Genomic DNA, 18,619 nt, shown 5'->3' with positions numbered 1-18,619 from the left:
CGTGTCATCAAATTATTGGTCATTTTTTTAATTCAAAAGTCATTATTTGATAATTATTTTTGATATATATATATATATTTAATTCGCTGCTTTTGACACGTCAGGCGAGTGCATTACACACACTTAATATATTTTGGTGATTCTCAAAAAAGTGTCAAAGTGACACATTCTACCCTTCCATAAGGTGTCTAAAATGAACATCTCCTAGTTTAGGTGTCTAAGTGAAAGTTGGTGCCAACTTTAGGGGCACCGATGAGTTTCATATTTTTTGGAATATATAAAATGCACTCAAAGTTCATTAAATTCACAAAAATACCAAAAACATCAAAGTGATAAAATTGTAAGTAAAAGTATATGTATCTTTAAAACAAGAAACATTTGACACTTTTAAGCATGTAAGAAGTTCTCAAAGTTTACTTAATTTGCACAAATATCAAAAATATATGAAGTAATAAAGCAAAAGTTGAAGGCATACAAATCTTCAGAAAAACGGAGCCAACAATTTTTGCAGGGATTCATGCAGAATTAAAGAGAAGCAATTGGTATTTTGGTCCAACTGAAAAATAGTACATACATTACTCGAACAAAATACAATCTAGTTTTAGCAAACAAATTATTAAATACCGTAATTACCCTCCCTAGCCTCTTATACCAAGTAGTAAAGTAATAGTAAAGTAATACTTGCATGAATAATGGGTTCATTTTTGTCGACTTTTTTTTGGTCACCCGCTCTACAGTTAGGTAAGAACCCTCATTTTTTTTTGAGGTTGGGGCCGTGCTGGCTATATTCCAGTAATAGACAAACATCTTCTGCCGGGATAATGCCAAACGACTCAATTCCTTCTTTCTTCCCACCGAAATATTTCTGGTTGAAAGCCGAAGCCAAATTTGAGATGAGAGAACTTCTACTGTAATTCTTCATGACCGTGAAATTTATTTGAGCACAAGTATGGCAGAATCAGGTGAGAATTAACTATACTAAATCACTGATGCATAAAGTCCTTTTTATATACTACTAGGATAGTAGTTTCTTTATTAAGATTTAATTGCTTATGGTTTTGGACAATTAGTGTGTTTTGATATTTGTGGAGTTGTTTAAGATTGTAGTTGTTGCGTTTCAATCTTCAATCAAGACGGAAGTTCGTCTCCTACCATCTTGTTTGTTGGAATACCAGATTTGATGGTTATATGGGGTTTTTATAGTTCAGTTCTATGGGAATCTAGATGTTCATATCTTGGGCTGCTGTTTTCTGGTCTGATTTCCTTTGGTATAGATAGTAGTTGCAAGATACAGATGGAGATTTAGAGTTTGTGAGTCTAAATTATGCTAGTACATATATAAACTTTTTTATTGATTTTTTTTACATACATAGTGTATGTGCATGGAACGGGCAGGGGTTGTCGAGTCAATAGGGTTGAACGTACTACAAAGGGCTAGATCTGCCTCTGGTACTAGAGGCATTCCATGATTACAAGAGGACCAATTACCATGTGTAAAATGTGTGGACCATGTCACCTAGTCACTTGTATAACTTACTTTGTTTGTTGTACTGGTTAAAAATACCTGTTAACCTCAACAATAACTTGTATTGGCTTGAGTTTTCTGAACAATTTTGGATTCTGATGCAGTTTTTGGATAATATATAGATAAAAAGGAAACTCACCTAAATCAATTGATAGACCTACACTGTAGCAAGGGCAGAAAAATAAAAGAATGCCTTTCCCTGACTAATTTGCCATAGAAATCTGCCAGAGTGTCTATTTCCCAGTCTTGTATCAGTGTTCTGAAAGTCAAGTTCCATCCCTGTGTGGACCAAACTTCCTGCTGTTTGGTAACAACGTTTTCTTAGTTTGCCAACTATAAGGATATCCATATATCAGTGAGAAAGAGTCCTCTTTACCTCCTTTAGGTTTAAGAAGAATATATATCTCATGGTATAAATTACAGAAATCTGCAAGAACATGATGGATACAAGTTCTTGTGTTTTGGCTTAGAAGGTTTTACCTTTGCAACACACAGAAAACCCATATCCTGTTGCCTTTACTGTCCTCCACACCCATTCTGTGAAAGTTTGTGATAACACTTTAAACAGTCTCTCAGAAACTATTGATGTGTGCTTACATGTTCTGCGCCCTTCGAAAATTGGTTCCGAGGAGCCTAATTGCTGCACCGGAAGATTTTAGCAACTGTTTCTATTTCATGTTTCAGGATACAACATAAATGATTTGGTTCGAGAAGGCCTTTCTAGGTGGTTAAGACCTGCAGAAGTGCTCTTCATACTACAGAATCACGAGGATCACCAACTAGCGCATCAACCACCTCAAAAGCCAGCTAGTAGTCTCCTCCCTCTTTATCTTTTTGTTCTCATTTCATTAAGATTAATATTATCTATTCATAATAATGACCCATTTTTTAAAAAACATATCCAGTGGTAACCTTCTATTGTCAGAATCATGTTGTGTTATCTTCTTTTTCCACTTCTATCTTACAGAAGTGGTTGCTATCAACAGGTGGATCTATGTTTCTCTTTAATAAGAGGGTACTCAGGTACTTCCGTAAAGATGGTCATAGTTGGCGTAAAAAGAAGGATGGAAGAACTGTAGCAGAGGCACATGAACGGCTTAAGGTAACAATTGATGGAAAATGTCATATTTATTGAACAATGCAAATGACAATCTTGTCTAAACATTTGTTGTATATTTCACGTGGAGGGAGGTGTGAGTCACCTGAGCTAGGGACTTTTTTGTTGAAAAACAAGAAAAGAAAGAGAATATGCCTATGATGGTCATGTTTTAGTTTCCCTGATATTTGTCATTAAGTGAGAAGTTTTCTATTTCTCTTTTCTGCTGCAGGTTGGAAATGCTGAAGCCCTAAATTGTTATTATGCACATGGTGAGAAGAATTCTAACTTCCAGAGGCGCAGCTATTGGATATTGGATCCGTGAGTTTACTTGCTGTAGATCTGTTATATAGCCACATGCTTCTTTATCTGGAGCAGTTTAAGAAAGAAGTTCTAAACTCCTTGGGAGTTTGGGGCTCCTGAATCGATAAGGACCACACATGAGCAATTTAACTAAAATTTAAGGGATCCTTTTCCTTTCATCTTTCTCTCTTTTACAAAGGTGGGGACCTGGAACTGATTGTTTTTCCTTTATTTGATCTCAACTTTGCATGTTGTGCAGTGCGTACGAGCACATTGTTCTGGTTCACTACAGAGATATAACTGAGGTCAGTATTCAGGAACCCAATTGTACAAATATCCCATGTCCTGACATGACTATTGCTACTAATTTAACTCTATTTTCATCAAGACATTAATGAAAGGCTTCCTTCCTACTTCGTTAATCTTTAGTATCTTAGTTTCAATCATTGCTTCTTTTTAATAGTTTCTGTAATTTGATGTCAAAGCTGCTAACAATTTGACACTGGACTGTAATTGCTTTCAGCAATGCGATGCTATATTGTGAAACTTATACTTGTTTGGTGCAGCATAATTAAGCAGTTTATTTTGTTTTGTGCAGCTTAATTAAGCAGTTTATTAGCTACTGTTGGAATACATTAGGGTCTAGTATGTTAAGTTATTTAAGCAGTCTTAACAGCACTAGTTTCACTTATGGCCCTAGGGGAGGCAGATTGGAGCATTCATGTCACAGTCATCTCCAATTTCCTCTACTTTCTCTCTGAGTCCCAGCTTATATTCTACTCAACATCCAGGCTTCACTGTTGTTGGTAGTGAATCTTATCAACAATACCAGGATGAATCTAGACCTGGATATGGGGAAATTTGTTCTGATGCAGTCATCCATATTAATGGGATGAACGTCTCAGACATCACCAGGATGATGGAGGGGGTGGGCAGTTCACCAAAGGTTGAGATAAGTCAAGCATTGCGAAGACTTGAGGAGCAGTTAAATTTAAATGATGACAGCTCAGCAGAAATTTATCCACTCTATAGTGAGATTGAGAACTCAAATGATGCTGAAAATCTTGTACATGACAAAAGTTCACTTGTCCAGATCCAGGACAATTCAAATAATCATCTGTTGCTGCCTCATTCAGGTTTTTTGTCATTTTTCGTTCCACGAGATTATTATTCGATGCTGATATACATCTTTAGTATATGTCTCTGCACTGAATTTCTGTTCTAATCGTGCAAACTCGACATTCAGAGATTTCTTCCTTCCTTGTGCTTTGATGCGAACAAGGTGGATATTTTGTTAATTTGGTTAGTGCACTAGGTTTTGTTGTTCTTAGACTTGAAACTGTTATGACTCAATACCCGATTGAGAGTTTTTTGTTTGAATGCTAGTCCTTTTGATAGCTTGTTTGCGAAGTAGTACTTAAAAAGAATTCCTCTACCCTTTATTTTCCCTTGTTATCATACTTCTGATGAATGTTGATTGATAACTTGTCTTCTTCCAGCTTAGTCACGAGTTAGATAACTGAGGCCGTTAGTTGTTACCTAGATTGTTCCCCCCTGATTGCTAAAATGTTTTTTGAACACATTACTTGTCATAGTTTTTGTAAGATTGCAAATCAAGGAAGTGTACCTCTTTTTTCTAAATTCTCATTTGTTTTATGTTATCTATAAATACTTCTTTAAGTGAAACCTTTTTGGTTTCTAATAGCATCAACAGTGGTGACAAGATGCTGGTGCTGGACATTGACATTTACTGCCATGCCTGAGACTATCTGCCTTTTCTTGAGCACTCATGCATTCTAATTTGAGTAGCAGCAAGTACTAAGAACTCATTTATTTCTAATTTAGAAGAAGAAAATACTAAGGAATACTGATAATAGTGTCATTTATAGGTGAGAGCAGTGAATCTCAGGATCAGCTTTTGAGCCTGGGTGCTAACATGTGGAAAGAGATGCTAGATCACTGCAGGAGCTCTCCGGCTGCTCAGTCACAAACCAAATGTTTTGAAAAGTTTGACGAGAATGTGAGGAAGTGTCTTTGGAAATAACTTTATATATTATGCCTGTTCTTTCATTTGCATGGTCACTTGCACCCATATGTCATTAGGACTATTGAGTCCTTGCTGCTTGTCACTGCAGATGATGCTGTGTTTGATGAGTAGAAAACGTCCATGTGCTCAAAGTGGCACACTAAATATATAAACCATATTTGATGTTATTTCTGTGCCTTCCCCAATAATTCTTCTGCCTCTGAAACCATTTAATTCAATATTTGCTTCATTCTCTATCTTCTGGCTTAACATCTGCACTCACTCAGGGAATGCTACAAACTTCGTCAGGAAGTGAACCAATAGAAGCTACAAAAAGCGATAGGTGGCCTAAAATTGGTGGAAAGGAAGCTCTGAAATGTAAGCTTCCTTTAGACAATCCAGATGATTCTTTTTTGATAAGTTGGAAAATCCAGATGATAAATTATATCTTCTACCTAGAATCTTGCATAATATCTTAATCTCAGAAAAGAAGTCCCTATTGCTTTGTAGCTTCTGTGACAAATCTTAAGCAAGTCGACGATTTCAAGTATCTTGCACGTGCACAAATAAATACTTTTGGATCCTATCCTGACCAGTGTACAACAATATTTGACCAAGATCAGATTGGAATTTCATTTGAAGCTAATATGAGCTTAACCATTGTCCAGAAGCAGAAATTTACCATTCATGATATATCTCCTGATTGGGGTTATGCATCTGATGCAACAAAGGTATGCCTCACGATTTAGTGATTCTTTACATGGTTACTGTTGAACATGTCTACTGTCCAATTTTTGTTGTGTAGAATATTTCTTTTCAGCTTGTGCAAGTAACGCCAACATCACATCTGCCTGCTTATGTACATTTTAGGCCATTTCAATAATTTTAGTTCAGTTTTTATGCTCTAACAAGGCAACTCTTGAAGTTCGTGAGTTGTTTCCCAGCAAGCTAATACCATTATCACTGCCGACAACCTTTTTTCTATGTATTGCTTACAAATGCTTGAAATATTTAACTAGCTTTGGTAACCAATTCACGTTGACTAAGTCAAATATAATTTGTTGACCTTAGAGATGTGCAATCTCAAGCTCCGCGATCTTTGACTTCATATGTAGAGTTCAAACTTGTAAATGAATTGTCTCCGTTGTCAAATGATCTGGCATGTCTGAAGTTTGGGTTTTGATGGAAGTTCTATAAAGTCCAGTTCTGGGTACCTTATTCTTCTGCATATCCTGAAAATCTTGGGGAATCAGATGTTCCATTGAGGATATCGGGAAAGTTTAATTTTGTCAGGATGTTTCATTATCCAGTTATTTGAACTTCAATCTATTTGGTGCAGGTAGTTGTAGTTGGATCGTATCTCTGCAATCCATCAGAGTATACGTGGACTTGTATGTTTGGTGATATTGAAGTTCCAGTTCAGATCATTAAGGAAGGTGCGATCCGCTGCCAGGCGCCTCCTCACTTGCCAGGTAAAGTCGCACTCTGTGTTACTACTGGCAATAGGGTGCCATGCAGTGAAGTAAGAGATTTTGAGTACCGTGCTAAGCTTGATGATCGTGGTCAAAATATTCTACCTGAAGTATCAGGAGCTTCTAAGAGTTCGGAGGAACTGTTGCTACTTGTCAGATTTGTGCAGATGCTTCTATCCGACTCATCAGTGCAGAGAGGGGATGGTTCTGAGTCATGCAATAATATCTTGGAAAAGTCCAAAGCAAGCGAAGATTCGTGGAGCCAAGTTATTGAATCTCTTTTATGTGGCACTTTAACTTCAACCGTAACCGTTGATTGGCTTCTACAAGAGCTTTTGAAAAACAAGTTGCAACAGTGGCTTTCATCCAAATTGCAAGTAAAAAATAACGAAATGGGCTATTCCTTGTCCAGGAAAGATCAAGGAATAATTCACATGATTGCTGGCCTGGGGTTTGAGTGGGCATTGCACCCAGTTTTAAATGCTGGAGTAAGTGCTAACTTCCGCGATATCAGTGGCTGGACTGCCCTGCACTGGGCTGCACGGTTTGGAAGGTAACTAAGTAGCATTTTTTGTTTGACAAACTTCTGGCTTCACTGTCCATGACACGCATGGTATTCAATTAACAATATAAACAACAACAACAACATACCCAGTGAAATCCCACAAGTGAGGTCTGGGGAGGGTAGAATGTACGCATACCTTACCACTATCTCGTAAAGGTAGAGAGACTGTTTCCGAAAGACCCTCGGCTCAAGTGCAACAAATCTAGGTACATAGAAGGAGACCATGAAGAGAATATAGCAAGTAACAAGAAAACATTGCAAAGTCTACCAGAAAGGAGTCAAAAACAACAATAAAATAATGTGATAATCAAACACAATAAACATCATACTAGGATAGATTATTGAAAACAATAATAAACACTGATATAAATAAAAAATAAGAACTACAATAATCCAATTAGTACCATGGCTAACACTAGCCACTCTAAGTAAGATAACACTACACTACCTACTAACCTTCTACCCTATACGTGTCCTCCACACCCTCCTATCCAAGGTCATTTCTTCGGTAACCTGAAGCTGAATCATATCCTGTCTTATCATCTCTCTCTAATACTTCTTCAGTCTACCTCTGCTTTTCCTTGTACCCTCTATAACCAACCCCTTACACTTCCTCGCTGGTGCACCTACGCATCTCCTCTTCACATGTCCAAACCATATTAGTTTCGCTTCCCTCATCTTGTCCACCACAGAGGCCACTCCCACCTTATCCTGAATATCCTCATTTCTAATCTTATCGCATTAAAAATATTTAGGAAGTCAAATATGTGAGTTAAATATATTTAAATAATGGTTACCTAAAACGAGAACCAATCCCCCTGGAAAAAGCCAGAATAATTGGATCTGGAAGTAAGACCTATACACCCATATATAAGGGCTAATCCTAGAAAAATTTGGTGAAAAAGATGTACTGGTTCACGTAAATCTGTTAACATTGTAAATTAAGAATTTCATGACTTTATTGACCTGGAGAAAAAGCTGTCTAATTCTTTATGATACTTACAATATTTATTGAATGAAATTGGTGTTGTCGACAAAATAGTGCATAGGAAAAATAAACATGTTATGATACTTCTTGAAGTGTTAATAAAGAAAATTGGTCAAATCTGCGAAAAATATTTTACAGGAAAAATAAAGATGAAGGTTGTTGGACTCAATCTCTTAGTTATTACATTTTTATTGGAAGAATAATCACCGTATTTATCTGGAAGTCCAGAAAATGCGTTCAGTCATGCAGAATTTGCACTTTCCAAACTTGTGATATATTGATAACATGAAAAGAATAGGTTTGAAGTACTTTATTACACGGATTTTGATGAGAACCCGTGGTGTGGCCACACATGAAATGCTAATGTCTAACGTGTTCTGCTTGGGTTTTCATGCTTGATCTCTTTACTGCCTCCAGGGACAGCGGTGACTCTTCTGAATGGTCTGGGGGGCAAAATGAGGGTTTTGTGCATATGAATTGGTTGACCCTATCACTTTCTTGCAATGTTTTGGAGAAGCGCAGAGAGAATCCTGCGCGATAGGATTACTTGTTCTTATATTCGTTTTGTTCTTCACTATCATAGCTTAGTAATTAGAATATTTGTTGGTCTATTAGAACAGTCTCTGTTAGATGTCTGTCTTCTTTTCTCTCTGTGTGTCTGTTTGCATGTGCAGTGCAGTTGCTACGGTTATTCCTTACAGTGTCTGATGCAATAATACATAAGCTGATTCTATTCTAACTGCTTACTTGTGTTAGAGAAAAAATGGTTGCATCACTCATAGCATCTGGTGCATTTGCTGGAGCTGTTACTGATCCGTCATCACACGATCCGTTTGGTAAAACTGCTGCATCAATTGCTTCTACCTGCGGTCACAAGGGAGTTGCAGGTTATCTTTCAGAGATGGCTCTCACCAGTCATCTGACGTCGCTCACATTAGAGGAAAGTGAGGTTTCAAGGGGGACTGCTGACATCGAAGCAGAAAAAACTATCAGTAGTATAACAACCAGCAGTTCTGTCACACACGAGGATCAGATTTCTCTAAAGAACACTTTAGATGCAGTCCGCAATGCAGCTCAGGCTGCTGCTCGTATACAATCTGCATTCCGAGCACATTCATTCCGGAAGAGACGACTGAGAGAAGCTGCGCATTCTGCTACCACTTGCGGAGATGAATATTGTATCCTCTCAAATGATGTTCTTGGGCTTTCAGCTTCCTCAAAGTTGGCATTCCGTAACATGCGGGACTATAACTCAGCAGCTTTATCTATTCAGAAGAAATATCAGCGATGGAAAGGCCGGAAGGACTTCCTTGCATTTCGCCAGAAAGTAGTGAAGATACAGGTGCTTTATTTGTTTGAAAGCAGAATAGACATTCCAAACCTCATTTGTAACAACCTACCTTTGAGAAACTAAAGAAGACAAGACTTTTAATGAAAAACATGTCACCAATTTAGATGTTACATCTTTTAGCTGCCCTCATTTTTATTTATTGGGGTTGGGGAAGGGGGGGGGGGGAGGATATTGCAGATTAGACAATACTCTGTAAAGCAGAAAGAGGTTGTGACCTTTGTGATTACCATGGCAGGCTCATGTACGAGGATATCAGGTTAGAAAGGAATACAAGGTATGTTGGGCTGTGGGTATTTTAGAGAAGGTGGTGCTAAGGTGGCATCGACGGGGTGTTGGTCTTCGAGGATTCCGACTAGAAGATGAAACCATCGAGGAAAGCGAGGACGAAGACATTCTCAAGTTGTTCCGCAAACAGAAAGTGGATGCTGCTATTAATGAGGCTGTCTCTAGAGTGCTATCAATGGTCGACTCTCCAGAAGCACGCCAACAATATCATCGCATTCTTGGAAAGTATCGACAAGCTAAGGTCAGTGAATCATCCCTCTAGAATCTATCATAGTATTAAAATAGTTACATCTACTTGATCCACTGACTTCAACAACTTGAATGTAAACAACGAGTTCACTTGGTATTTTACATGTGGAAAAGCTCACCTACACTGTTTGGAAATCCTTCATCTAACCCCATGTGAAATTTGGAGAGAGGGAGCATATAGTGAAGTTTATCTACCATTCTGTATCTTATTTTTCCTTTTAACTTTTTAAAGTTCCCTATTTTCTAGTCAAAAGATTAAAAAGTTTAGCATGAAAAGTTTATGTTTTGCATTGGCCAGTATAAAATAAAATGAAAGTTGTCGATAACATGGCATTGCATTGGTTTTCTGTCCTAGTAAAAACTGTCTTATATGGATTTGAAGCGTGACTTCAATAAATGTTGGCCAATACATGAAATAAAGGTAGTTTAAGGGACTAGAGGCTGCTACTAAGGCTTTTGGTAGGGCCCCCACCTCAAAGTGTGCTCAGTGCTAAGTCAAATTCCACAGAATACATAAAATAGTAATCATACTTAGTCTATATCATAAACTTCATAATTCATAGAATAACTTTTTTTCATAACATACTTGCAATGTGAGCATTGACCTTTCAACATTACAATATCATACTTGCATAATTCATATCATGAGGTTCCTAGGTCACCACATAGGGCCCTAAGTCACATTTCTTCATAACTTGCATGGAATTCATAGCTTGAACATAATTGTAATCAATGATCATAATTCATACTTGAATTTAGAGTGAAACTGATATACATTGTCAATTTGAATGAAAAACCATAAGAATACTTGAAATCATTGAACTCCATAATCATACTTCATGTATATCATCATTGAAAATAGATTCATGCATGGGCATCCATAATTCAACTTAAAATCATGCAATTCATGTAGAAACATACTTATGATGATCATTTATAATGATTAAAAACATAATTAAAACAACCCAATGCAATTCATCAAACTAGAATTACCAACCCAATTGAAATTCATGAGATTTTGAGTAGAAATCTTGGAACTCTTGGGTGAAAGAGACCCCTGGATCAATCCCTACATATCTTGATTGAAATTGAATAAGGAGACTTGTTCTTGAAGAAATCCTAGCCAAACTTGATGAAGAAGATGAACCCTTGAATGAACCTTGAGAGATAAGTCTTAAAGTTGTTTGGGAGTTAATAAGAGAATGAAATAGACATAGGAGTATTTAGGATGAATTTCGTAATGAATCTAGTCCCAAAAACATCCATATACATTAATGAAAGAATTAGGAAATGACTGAACTACCCTTCATTTAACTGGACTGCGATTCACCACGAGGACCCATCACGGTCCGTGGTGGCGTCCGTAAAGATTGACTTAAACTTGAACCTTAGGAATTGTAGAGGAGAGTTTCAAAACTTCCTCCATGGAACCCTTCACTGTCCGTGGAGTGCATCACGGTTCATGGACCATGGTCGTGGTGCAGGCTCTGCAGGAGTGACCACCATGGTTCATGAAGGGCTACACGGCCCGTGGTGGTCAACCATGGTCCCTGCCTTAGGAAGTTTTCTTGAGGTCTCAGGGGAAGGGTCACCACAGAGGGATTCACAGATCCCCACCATGGTCCGTGGTCCCTTGTCGTGGACCTTACCCTGTAGGAATGAGTTCTTGAATCACCACCATGGTGGCTTACCACGAGCCGTAGTGTGTACCAGGCTCGTGATGGCCTTCCGTGGTCATCACCTGGTGTAAAAAATTGCAGGTTTTAGAAATTTCATGTCTTGATCCTCGTTTTCTGACTTTCCAAATTTTGAGGTCTTACAATATCTCTTCTTTGGAAACATTCGTCCTCGAATGAGACTCAAGCTAGCATGAATGGAATAGAAAAGGAACATAACAACCCAACATTAATGCAAAACATCTCGATAATGCATATGAACATGAAATCTTTAATCTCAAGCAAAAACATGACTTTAAAACTCATTTCATGAACATAAATGCATATGAAACTATGAGAACAATTGAAACAAATGATTTCGGCTGGTTGGATCATGAAGGAACTAAATACCTCAACTAGGCACAGAAGGAAAAAAATGAGGATATCGGGACATCATATCAGCTTCGGCTTCCCACATACCACCCTCAACCTCTTGATTCTTCCATAACACTTTAATTGAAGCTATTTCTTTGTTTCTCAACTTTCTAACTTGCCGGTCCAAGATCTCAATCGGAACCTCTTCATATAAAAGACTCTTTGACCACAATGTTGCTAAATGGCACAATGGAGCTAGGATCACCAACAAACTTTCTTAATAATGACACATGGAACACCAGATGCACCAATGCCAAATTCGAAGGAAAATCCAACTCATAAGCCACCTTACTAATTCGCTTCAAAATCTGATATGAGCCAACTTAGCAGAGACTTAACTTCCCTTTCTTACCAAAACACATCACACCCTTCATAAGTGGAATTTTCAAGTAAACCCAATCATTAACCTCAAATTTAAGTTCCCTTCTTCTTATATTCGAATAGCACTTTTGTTGGCTTTGGGCCGTTTTCAATCTCTCTCTAATGAGTCTAACTTTCTTCATAGCCTCAAATACCAATTCGGGTCCTATCAAAGCAACTTCACCTATCTCAAACCAACCGATAGGGGATCTACAACGCCTACCATACAAAGCTTCAAATGGAGCCATCTCAAAGTTTTTACCTATGTAATATGCGGAACTCTTTCTTTATTTTTGTCAAATTTGTTGTATGTTGTTCCAGTTGATTGCTTCTTTGTTCCTGCGTGCAAAAGAGACAGTTTGCCATTTCTCGTGGTTTTTTGGGGTAGACGTTGGGTCTTATTCTATTTCGAGGATTTGGGGTGGGGGTGGGGGTGGTTGAGGAGGCGCAAGATTTAAAGGTATGGCCAAGTCTTCCACACCCCGTGCACAAGGTTCCATCCCTTCATAGAATATATCTTGGAGACAGTTTCTAATTAGGATGTTTTTCTTCACTAGAAGGCCCATCGGAACTTGAATACAAATTAGTTTCCTTCCAACTTTTTCTAATATGTCTTTATCGTAAAACTTAATTGGGAGTTGAGGGAGTCTAATCCATATAGCGCTGTGAGATATAGTAGATTCTTGGGGGGAGAAATTTGGTTCCCACCGTCTCACTGATAAGAGCCTTCTTGCTACAAACCAGGGGTCTCCTTGGAGGGCTTTGTTGGCATTTTCAGGGAGGGTAAATTTTGCTATGTGGAACCCGGATCCTAGATCGATTAGAGTAAGAGTAAGAACTTCCGTAGGTTTCCAAAGTTCGACTAATTTAGCTTTCAGGTACTGATGGGATATCTTTTTTCCCTGTAGTTTGACAATGACGGAGTGTCTCCAGGGGAGGTAGATCCTTTCCTTGTCCTCCTTAGTTAGGATGATTCCATTTTCTTTTTCACTGCCTTCTTCTGTTACCTTTGTTTCCAAAGAAGCAGAGTAACTATAGTTCATCTTTGGATGCTTGTTTAGTAGCGCTTCCCTAAAGGAATGTTTGGTAGATGGGTCTTCCTCCATTTTTTCCTTACAATCCGGTGGTTCCGGTGGGTTTGGTACCTTGGGGGGGGGGGGTGTGTGGAACTAGCTACGGGGTAGGTTGTCATAGCCGGGTCTTCAGGAGGGGTATTTTCCTGAGAGAGGTGATCGCTGTAACACTTGCATGTAAGTTTTTTGAAACTATTCTTATTTATATTCCTATTCTAAGTAGGATTGTTTACATTTATTCCTATTCTAACACTCCCGCTCAAGCTGGTGCATACAAATCATATGTACCTAACTTAATATAAATATAATTAATACGAGGATCGGTGAGGGTAAGTTGATCATTTGACTTCACAAACTTTGTAACAATATCTTCCTGAAGTATCTTTATCTAACAAAGTGACAATCAATCTCAATGTGCGTAGCCCTCTCATGAAACACTAAATTTGATGCGATATGAAGGGCTGCTTGATTATCACACACAAGTTTCATATGATCGGTTTCTCCAAATTTTAATTCTCTCAGCAACTGTTTGATCCAAATTAGCCCACAAGTTGCTACAACCATTGCTCGATATTCTGCTTCTGCACTAGATCGAGCAACCGCACTCTGTTTCTTACTCTTCCACAACACTAAATTACCTCCTACTAAAACATAATATCCGGATATAAAACGTCTATCAGAGTGTGATCCTACCCAATCAACATCTATATATCTGATGATATGCTCATGGCCGTGATCCTCGAACAGTAGTCCTTTACCGGTAGCTGACTTTATATATCGCAAAATATGAATAACTGCATTCCAATGACTATCACAAGGAGAAGTCATAAACTGACTAAAAAACTCACAAGAAAACTCACAAGAAAAGAGATGTCAGGTCTAGTCATTGAGATAATTCAACTTTTCAACTAGCCGTTTCTACCTTTCAGGATTACTGAGTGGCTCCCCCTGTCTTGGAAGGAGTTTAACATTCGAATCCATAGGAGTGTTAATGGGTCTACATCCCGTCATTCCTGTCTCCTCAAGAATGTGTAAGACATACTTGCGTTGAGAAATAACAATATCTAATCAAGATTGAGTAACCTCAATACCTAGAAAATTCTCTAGTCTGCCAAGGTCTTTAGTTTGGAAATGCTGAAAGAGATGTTGCTTCAAATTAGTGATACCATCTTGATCATTGCCGATGATAGCGATATCATCAACGTAAACGACTAAATAAATACACAAATTTGGTGCAGAATGCCGATAAAAGATAGAGTGATCAGCTCCACTACAAGTCATGCCAAACTGTTGAATTATTGTGTTGAACTTTCCAAATCAGGTTCGAGGAGACTGTTTCAGACCATAGAGTGACCTACGCAATCGACAACAAGAAACACTGGATTACAGAGATTTGGTTGCCAGAAAATCTGGATCTCACCGGAAAAAACCTGGAATTCGTCGGAACCCTAATTCCGGCGATCGAATCTGGTCAAAAATTGCACGGATTTGGTCGGAAATGGCTGGACAGCCACAACTAAAAAAAATGCTAAAAAAATCAATCGAAACAGCCCTCACTTGCTGGCGCGTGAGCCAGATTTTGTTGGAAAATTGTCACCTCTGATCGGCGCGTGGAGTGATATTTTTACCACTGATGAGGTTTGGTCACCTGAGCCTTCCGAGTCTCGTGGTGGTGTTGGTTTTCACACAACACCCACAGAACAAAAGATGACACAAATCAATTCCTACAGTCACCGGAAATTGACGCACGATGACTTGTTTCTACCTTTGAATTTTCTCACCAATGATCTGCTACCATCTGAGAAATATAGGAGAAAAATATTATTGAATTGTGTAACAACATCATTACACAAAAACCTATTTATAGACACTATAAAACAATCCTTTTCCAAGTAGGATAATGTAAATTATTCCTTTTCTAAGTAGGATTGTGTACACCTATTCCTTTTCTAACAAATAGATAAAGATATTATTTAATGGTGTTGGTTGGCTTTATTAATGGAGTAAGTTGGTAGATAAATATTAGTTGAAATTAATAACTGATGGGTGTTTTTATAAAATATAAAAGTTTGAAGTCATTTTTAAATTTTTAATACAAGTTCTAGTTTTTTCTAAAACGTGGGAACATGGGATATTTGCCAAGTAATAACAAATTATATGCCCAAATACTAATTCCCAAGTTTTTTTCAAATTTTCCCCAAAAACTATTTGGGGCCAAACAATGGAGTTCACTTATCACCTTTGAATTGGAGCAACTTTGAAAATTAGAGCTTTAGAGATGAAATGAGAAGAGGAAAAAAAATTCTTTCTTGACAATTTGCAGTAAAAAACAAAAGCTTTGTATTCATTGAGAGGAGGGAAGTTTCCTTAATATTAAAGGACTAATTTAAATCTGGCCAGAAAAGTCACCAGATCAAAATACTTTCGACCATCTTGTAGAGGAGAAAAAAAAAGGAAAAGAAAAGTAAAAAACGTAGAAATACTAGCACTTAGTTTTAAAAAAAAGATAAAAACATTTTTTTAATAATCTTCTTACTTCTCACTCTCTTGAAGTGAGTGATTTACACTCTCTTTTCGACATAGGGTTGGAAGGTGTTATTTATTTCACTCTGAACAAGAAAAGACGGTTAATAAGATCTCCAAAAAGTTAAAAGCGTTTTTAAAAATGGTGTCATAATTAGAAGGGGTAATTATGTATTCTCTCATTCTATTAGTGTGCTTATTCGCCTTTTATTATTATTATTAGAAAATTATTTAAAAAGTGAAGTTGCACAAATCTTTTGAAAACACTCAATTACAAAGCACTATAATCAATAGTTTCAATCGTGAAGCACCATAAGGCAAATTCTATGCTCCTAATTTATTAAATAAAATTCAACAAAATCAACAAAATCAACAAGTAATATTATGAATAACTTATCCACAAACAACAAAGTTTCTTCATGTGTATCAAAATAAATCCTTGTTGTCTATTACTCTTCAGACTTGAATGTCTCTATTCTTAATAGGCCCAATCTTCTTGGACTCATCTTCAAGCTAGGCAACAATACAATCGGGGTCGTTTGGTAGAGTGTATTAACAAAAATAATACATGCATTAGCTATATATTAGTAATATCTTATTTGGTACATCTTTTTATGCTTGTATACCTAATGCTTGCATTAGTTATATACTCTATTGCGTATTAAGGTGTGTATTATTATTACCATAGATTTTTAGGTATTAGTAATGCAAAGGAATATAGTGAATGCATTAGCATGGTTGAAAACCTAATTACTCCTCAGAACCCTTTTTACATCTTTTCCACCATAATTGTGGAGGAGAGCTTTGTAAATAAATATTTTTATGCAATACATGTTATTTTTAATACATCAAATCAAATAATGCATTAGAAATAATTATGTATAATTAATGCAAACATAAACCTCCGCTGTGAAGTAGGAGGTTTTCACCGACAGAGCGCAATTAGACCACAACTGAAAGAGGACTTTCAGTACAAGCATTATTAATGCACTCTATTTAATATTATTTTTATACACCCTATTAAACGACCCCTCACAATGAAATGTAATATATGCAGATGGATTAGCTAGCCTCAGCTTTTCCCTGCATAACTCACATTGGCTAAACAAATCTAAGCTCAAAACATATTTATAGCAGTCAATTGTTGTTGCTGCTGCATGCGATTGACTCAATACGCTTTGGCACTATCCTCTTATAAGCAAGCAGGACCGCTTTTTTCTTCATTAAGTACGGCAAATAATTAGGCATGAGTTCTAGAAAACGTCCATGCAGTTTTGGAAAATGAAAGGTTTAGAAAATTGAAGTTTCTTCTTTCATTTTGTGGAATGTCTTTTCCATTTTAATAGATTAATAGTTTGGCAGTTTTAGATAATTTTATTAAGTTAAAAGGTCTTGAAGGTTATTAAAAAGAGGGTAATACAATAAATGGTAGTTAATATTGAGTAATTATTTCAAGTACTTTTTTTTAGTAGCACAAAGGTGAAGAAAAATAGGAAAATCAGAAAATTGATTTTTTTTTTGATTTTCTAGGCCATAGAGAGGTGTCACATCACTTATCTATATCTAGCTTTAATATATATAGATTCATTTCGTGTTGTTAAACTGAATCCATCAATGTTCTTGTGTATCAGACATTTACTCCCCATTTCCCTTTTAACTTGTTATATATCTGAACTTATACTTCATGATCGGTGCATTTTGCCCATATAATATCCATTATGTATTGGCGATAACTATAATTTATGTTGCTTGGATTCTCCAAAAATTTCAATGGGTGCGTGTCGAATTCTCCAAAAGTTAAGACTGTAATACACTGAACTGGCTCCTATTAGATTGCCTGGTTATGCTTATACCCAAGCTGCACATAAGTTTAATTTCAATTACTACTGACTGGCTTAAACCACTGGCATAGTAAAGCTAGTTCCCCGAGCCCCTTTTTTTTTCAAAAAATAAAATAAAAATCAATTACATATGACTGGCTTAAACCACAGGTGTAGTTCCTAGAACACCCCTTTTTTCCCCCCTTAGCAGGAGAGTGAGAGCTTCTTGGTTCCTTTTGAAATCAGGAAATCTTGTCAAGTAATCTTCTTTCACCATGCGGCAGGCTGAGCTTGCAGGAGTGAAGAGTGATACAATATCCACTGCACATAGTGACATCTCCAATGCGGAAAACAATGATGAATACCATTCGTAGAGATGCTAATCAAACAATTCTGCGATCACCTCCGCTTGTGGATGAATTTCTCAGTGTATTCCATGCTTCAGTTCGGTTTTGAATGTTCTCTGTTGTTACGAATGAAGTATTTTGTTGATGCTGGTTATAATTTTTATTAAGGTCGAAAGTTGAAACAACCTTTTCCTTCATTTAGTGCCTGTAGGCAGATCAGTTTGAAATTTCTTTTGCTATTGTACATATTCTTGCGTCTTTTCTTAATCTATTCATGGAAGCTCAGAAATATTACGAGTGGTGTACATAATTTTTTGAAATTAACCCTACCATCCCCTAAAGTTTCCGGGTTTGATTTTGTCCCCAAAGTGTGGTCTTTTTTTTCTCTCTGCTTAATATATATATATATATATATATATGCATTTAATCTCCAAGTGAATTTTTTCAAGTTAAGGTATTTAAAAAACATATATATATATATATATGTTTTTTAAATACCTTAACTTGAAAAAATTCACTTGGAGATTAAATGCATCGTGAGCAACA

At 37.0% G+C, this 18,619-nt stretch overlaps 1 protein-coding gene across 4 annotated transcripts; it reads left to right on the top strand.

Moving 5' to 3' along the window:
- Nucleotides 1-712: 712 nt before the first annotated feature.
- Nucleotides 713-18,364, top strand: LOC129893918 (calmodulin-binding transcription activator 4-like). Of its 4 annotated transcripts, none has more exons than XM_055969354.1 (13): nucleotides 713-962; nucleotides 2,210-2,335; nucleotides 2,512-2,627; nucleotides 2,854-2,942; nucleotides 3,184-3,229; nucleotides 3,625-4,060; nucleotides 4,814-4,944; nucleotides 5,238-5,328; nucleotides 5,461-5,681; nucleotides 6,290-6,975; nucleotides 8,732-9,317; nucleotides 9,562-9,852; nucleotides 17,973-18,364. In XM_055969354.1, the coding sequence occupies exons 1-13, from the start codon at nucleotides 950-952 to the stop codon at nucleotides 18,027-18,029; spliced, it is 2,889 nt and encodes a 962-aa protein (XP_055825329.1). In that variant the 5' UTR covers nucleotides 713-949; the 3' UTR covers nucleotides 18,030-18,364. The 4 variants fall into 4 exon arrangements, with proteins under 4 accessions (XP_055825329.1, XP_055825328.1, XP_055825327.1 ...); XM_055969353.1 differs by having other exon boundaries at nucleotides 714-962; nucleotides 3,634-4,060; nucleotides 18,011-18,364; XM_055969352.1 differs by having other exon boundaries at nucleotides 714-962; nucleotides 18,011-18,364.
- The last annotated feature ends 255 nt before the right edge of the window (nucleotides 18,365-18,619 follow it).

This window comes from Solanum dulcamara, chromosome 7 (assembly GCF_947179165.1).
Source record: "Solanum dulcamara chromosome 7, daSolDulc1.2, whole genome shotgun sequence".
Classification (NCBI taxonomy): Eukaryota; Viridiplantae; Streptophyta; class Magnoliopsida; order Solanales; family Solanaceae; genus Solanum; species Solanum dulcamara.
The sequence above is the reverse complement of the archived record's forward strand: the minus strand, read 5'-3'. Positions and strand labels throughout refer to the sequence as shown.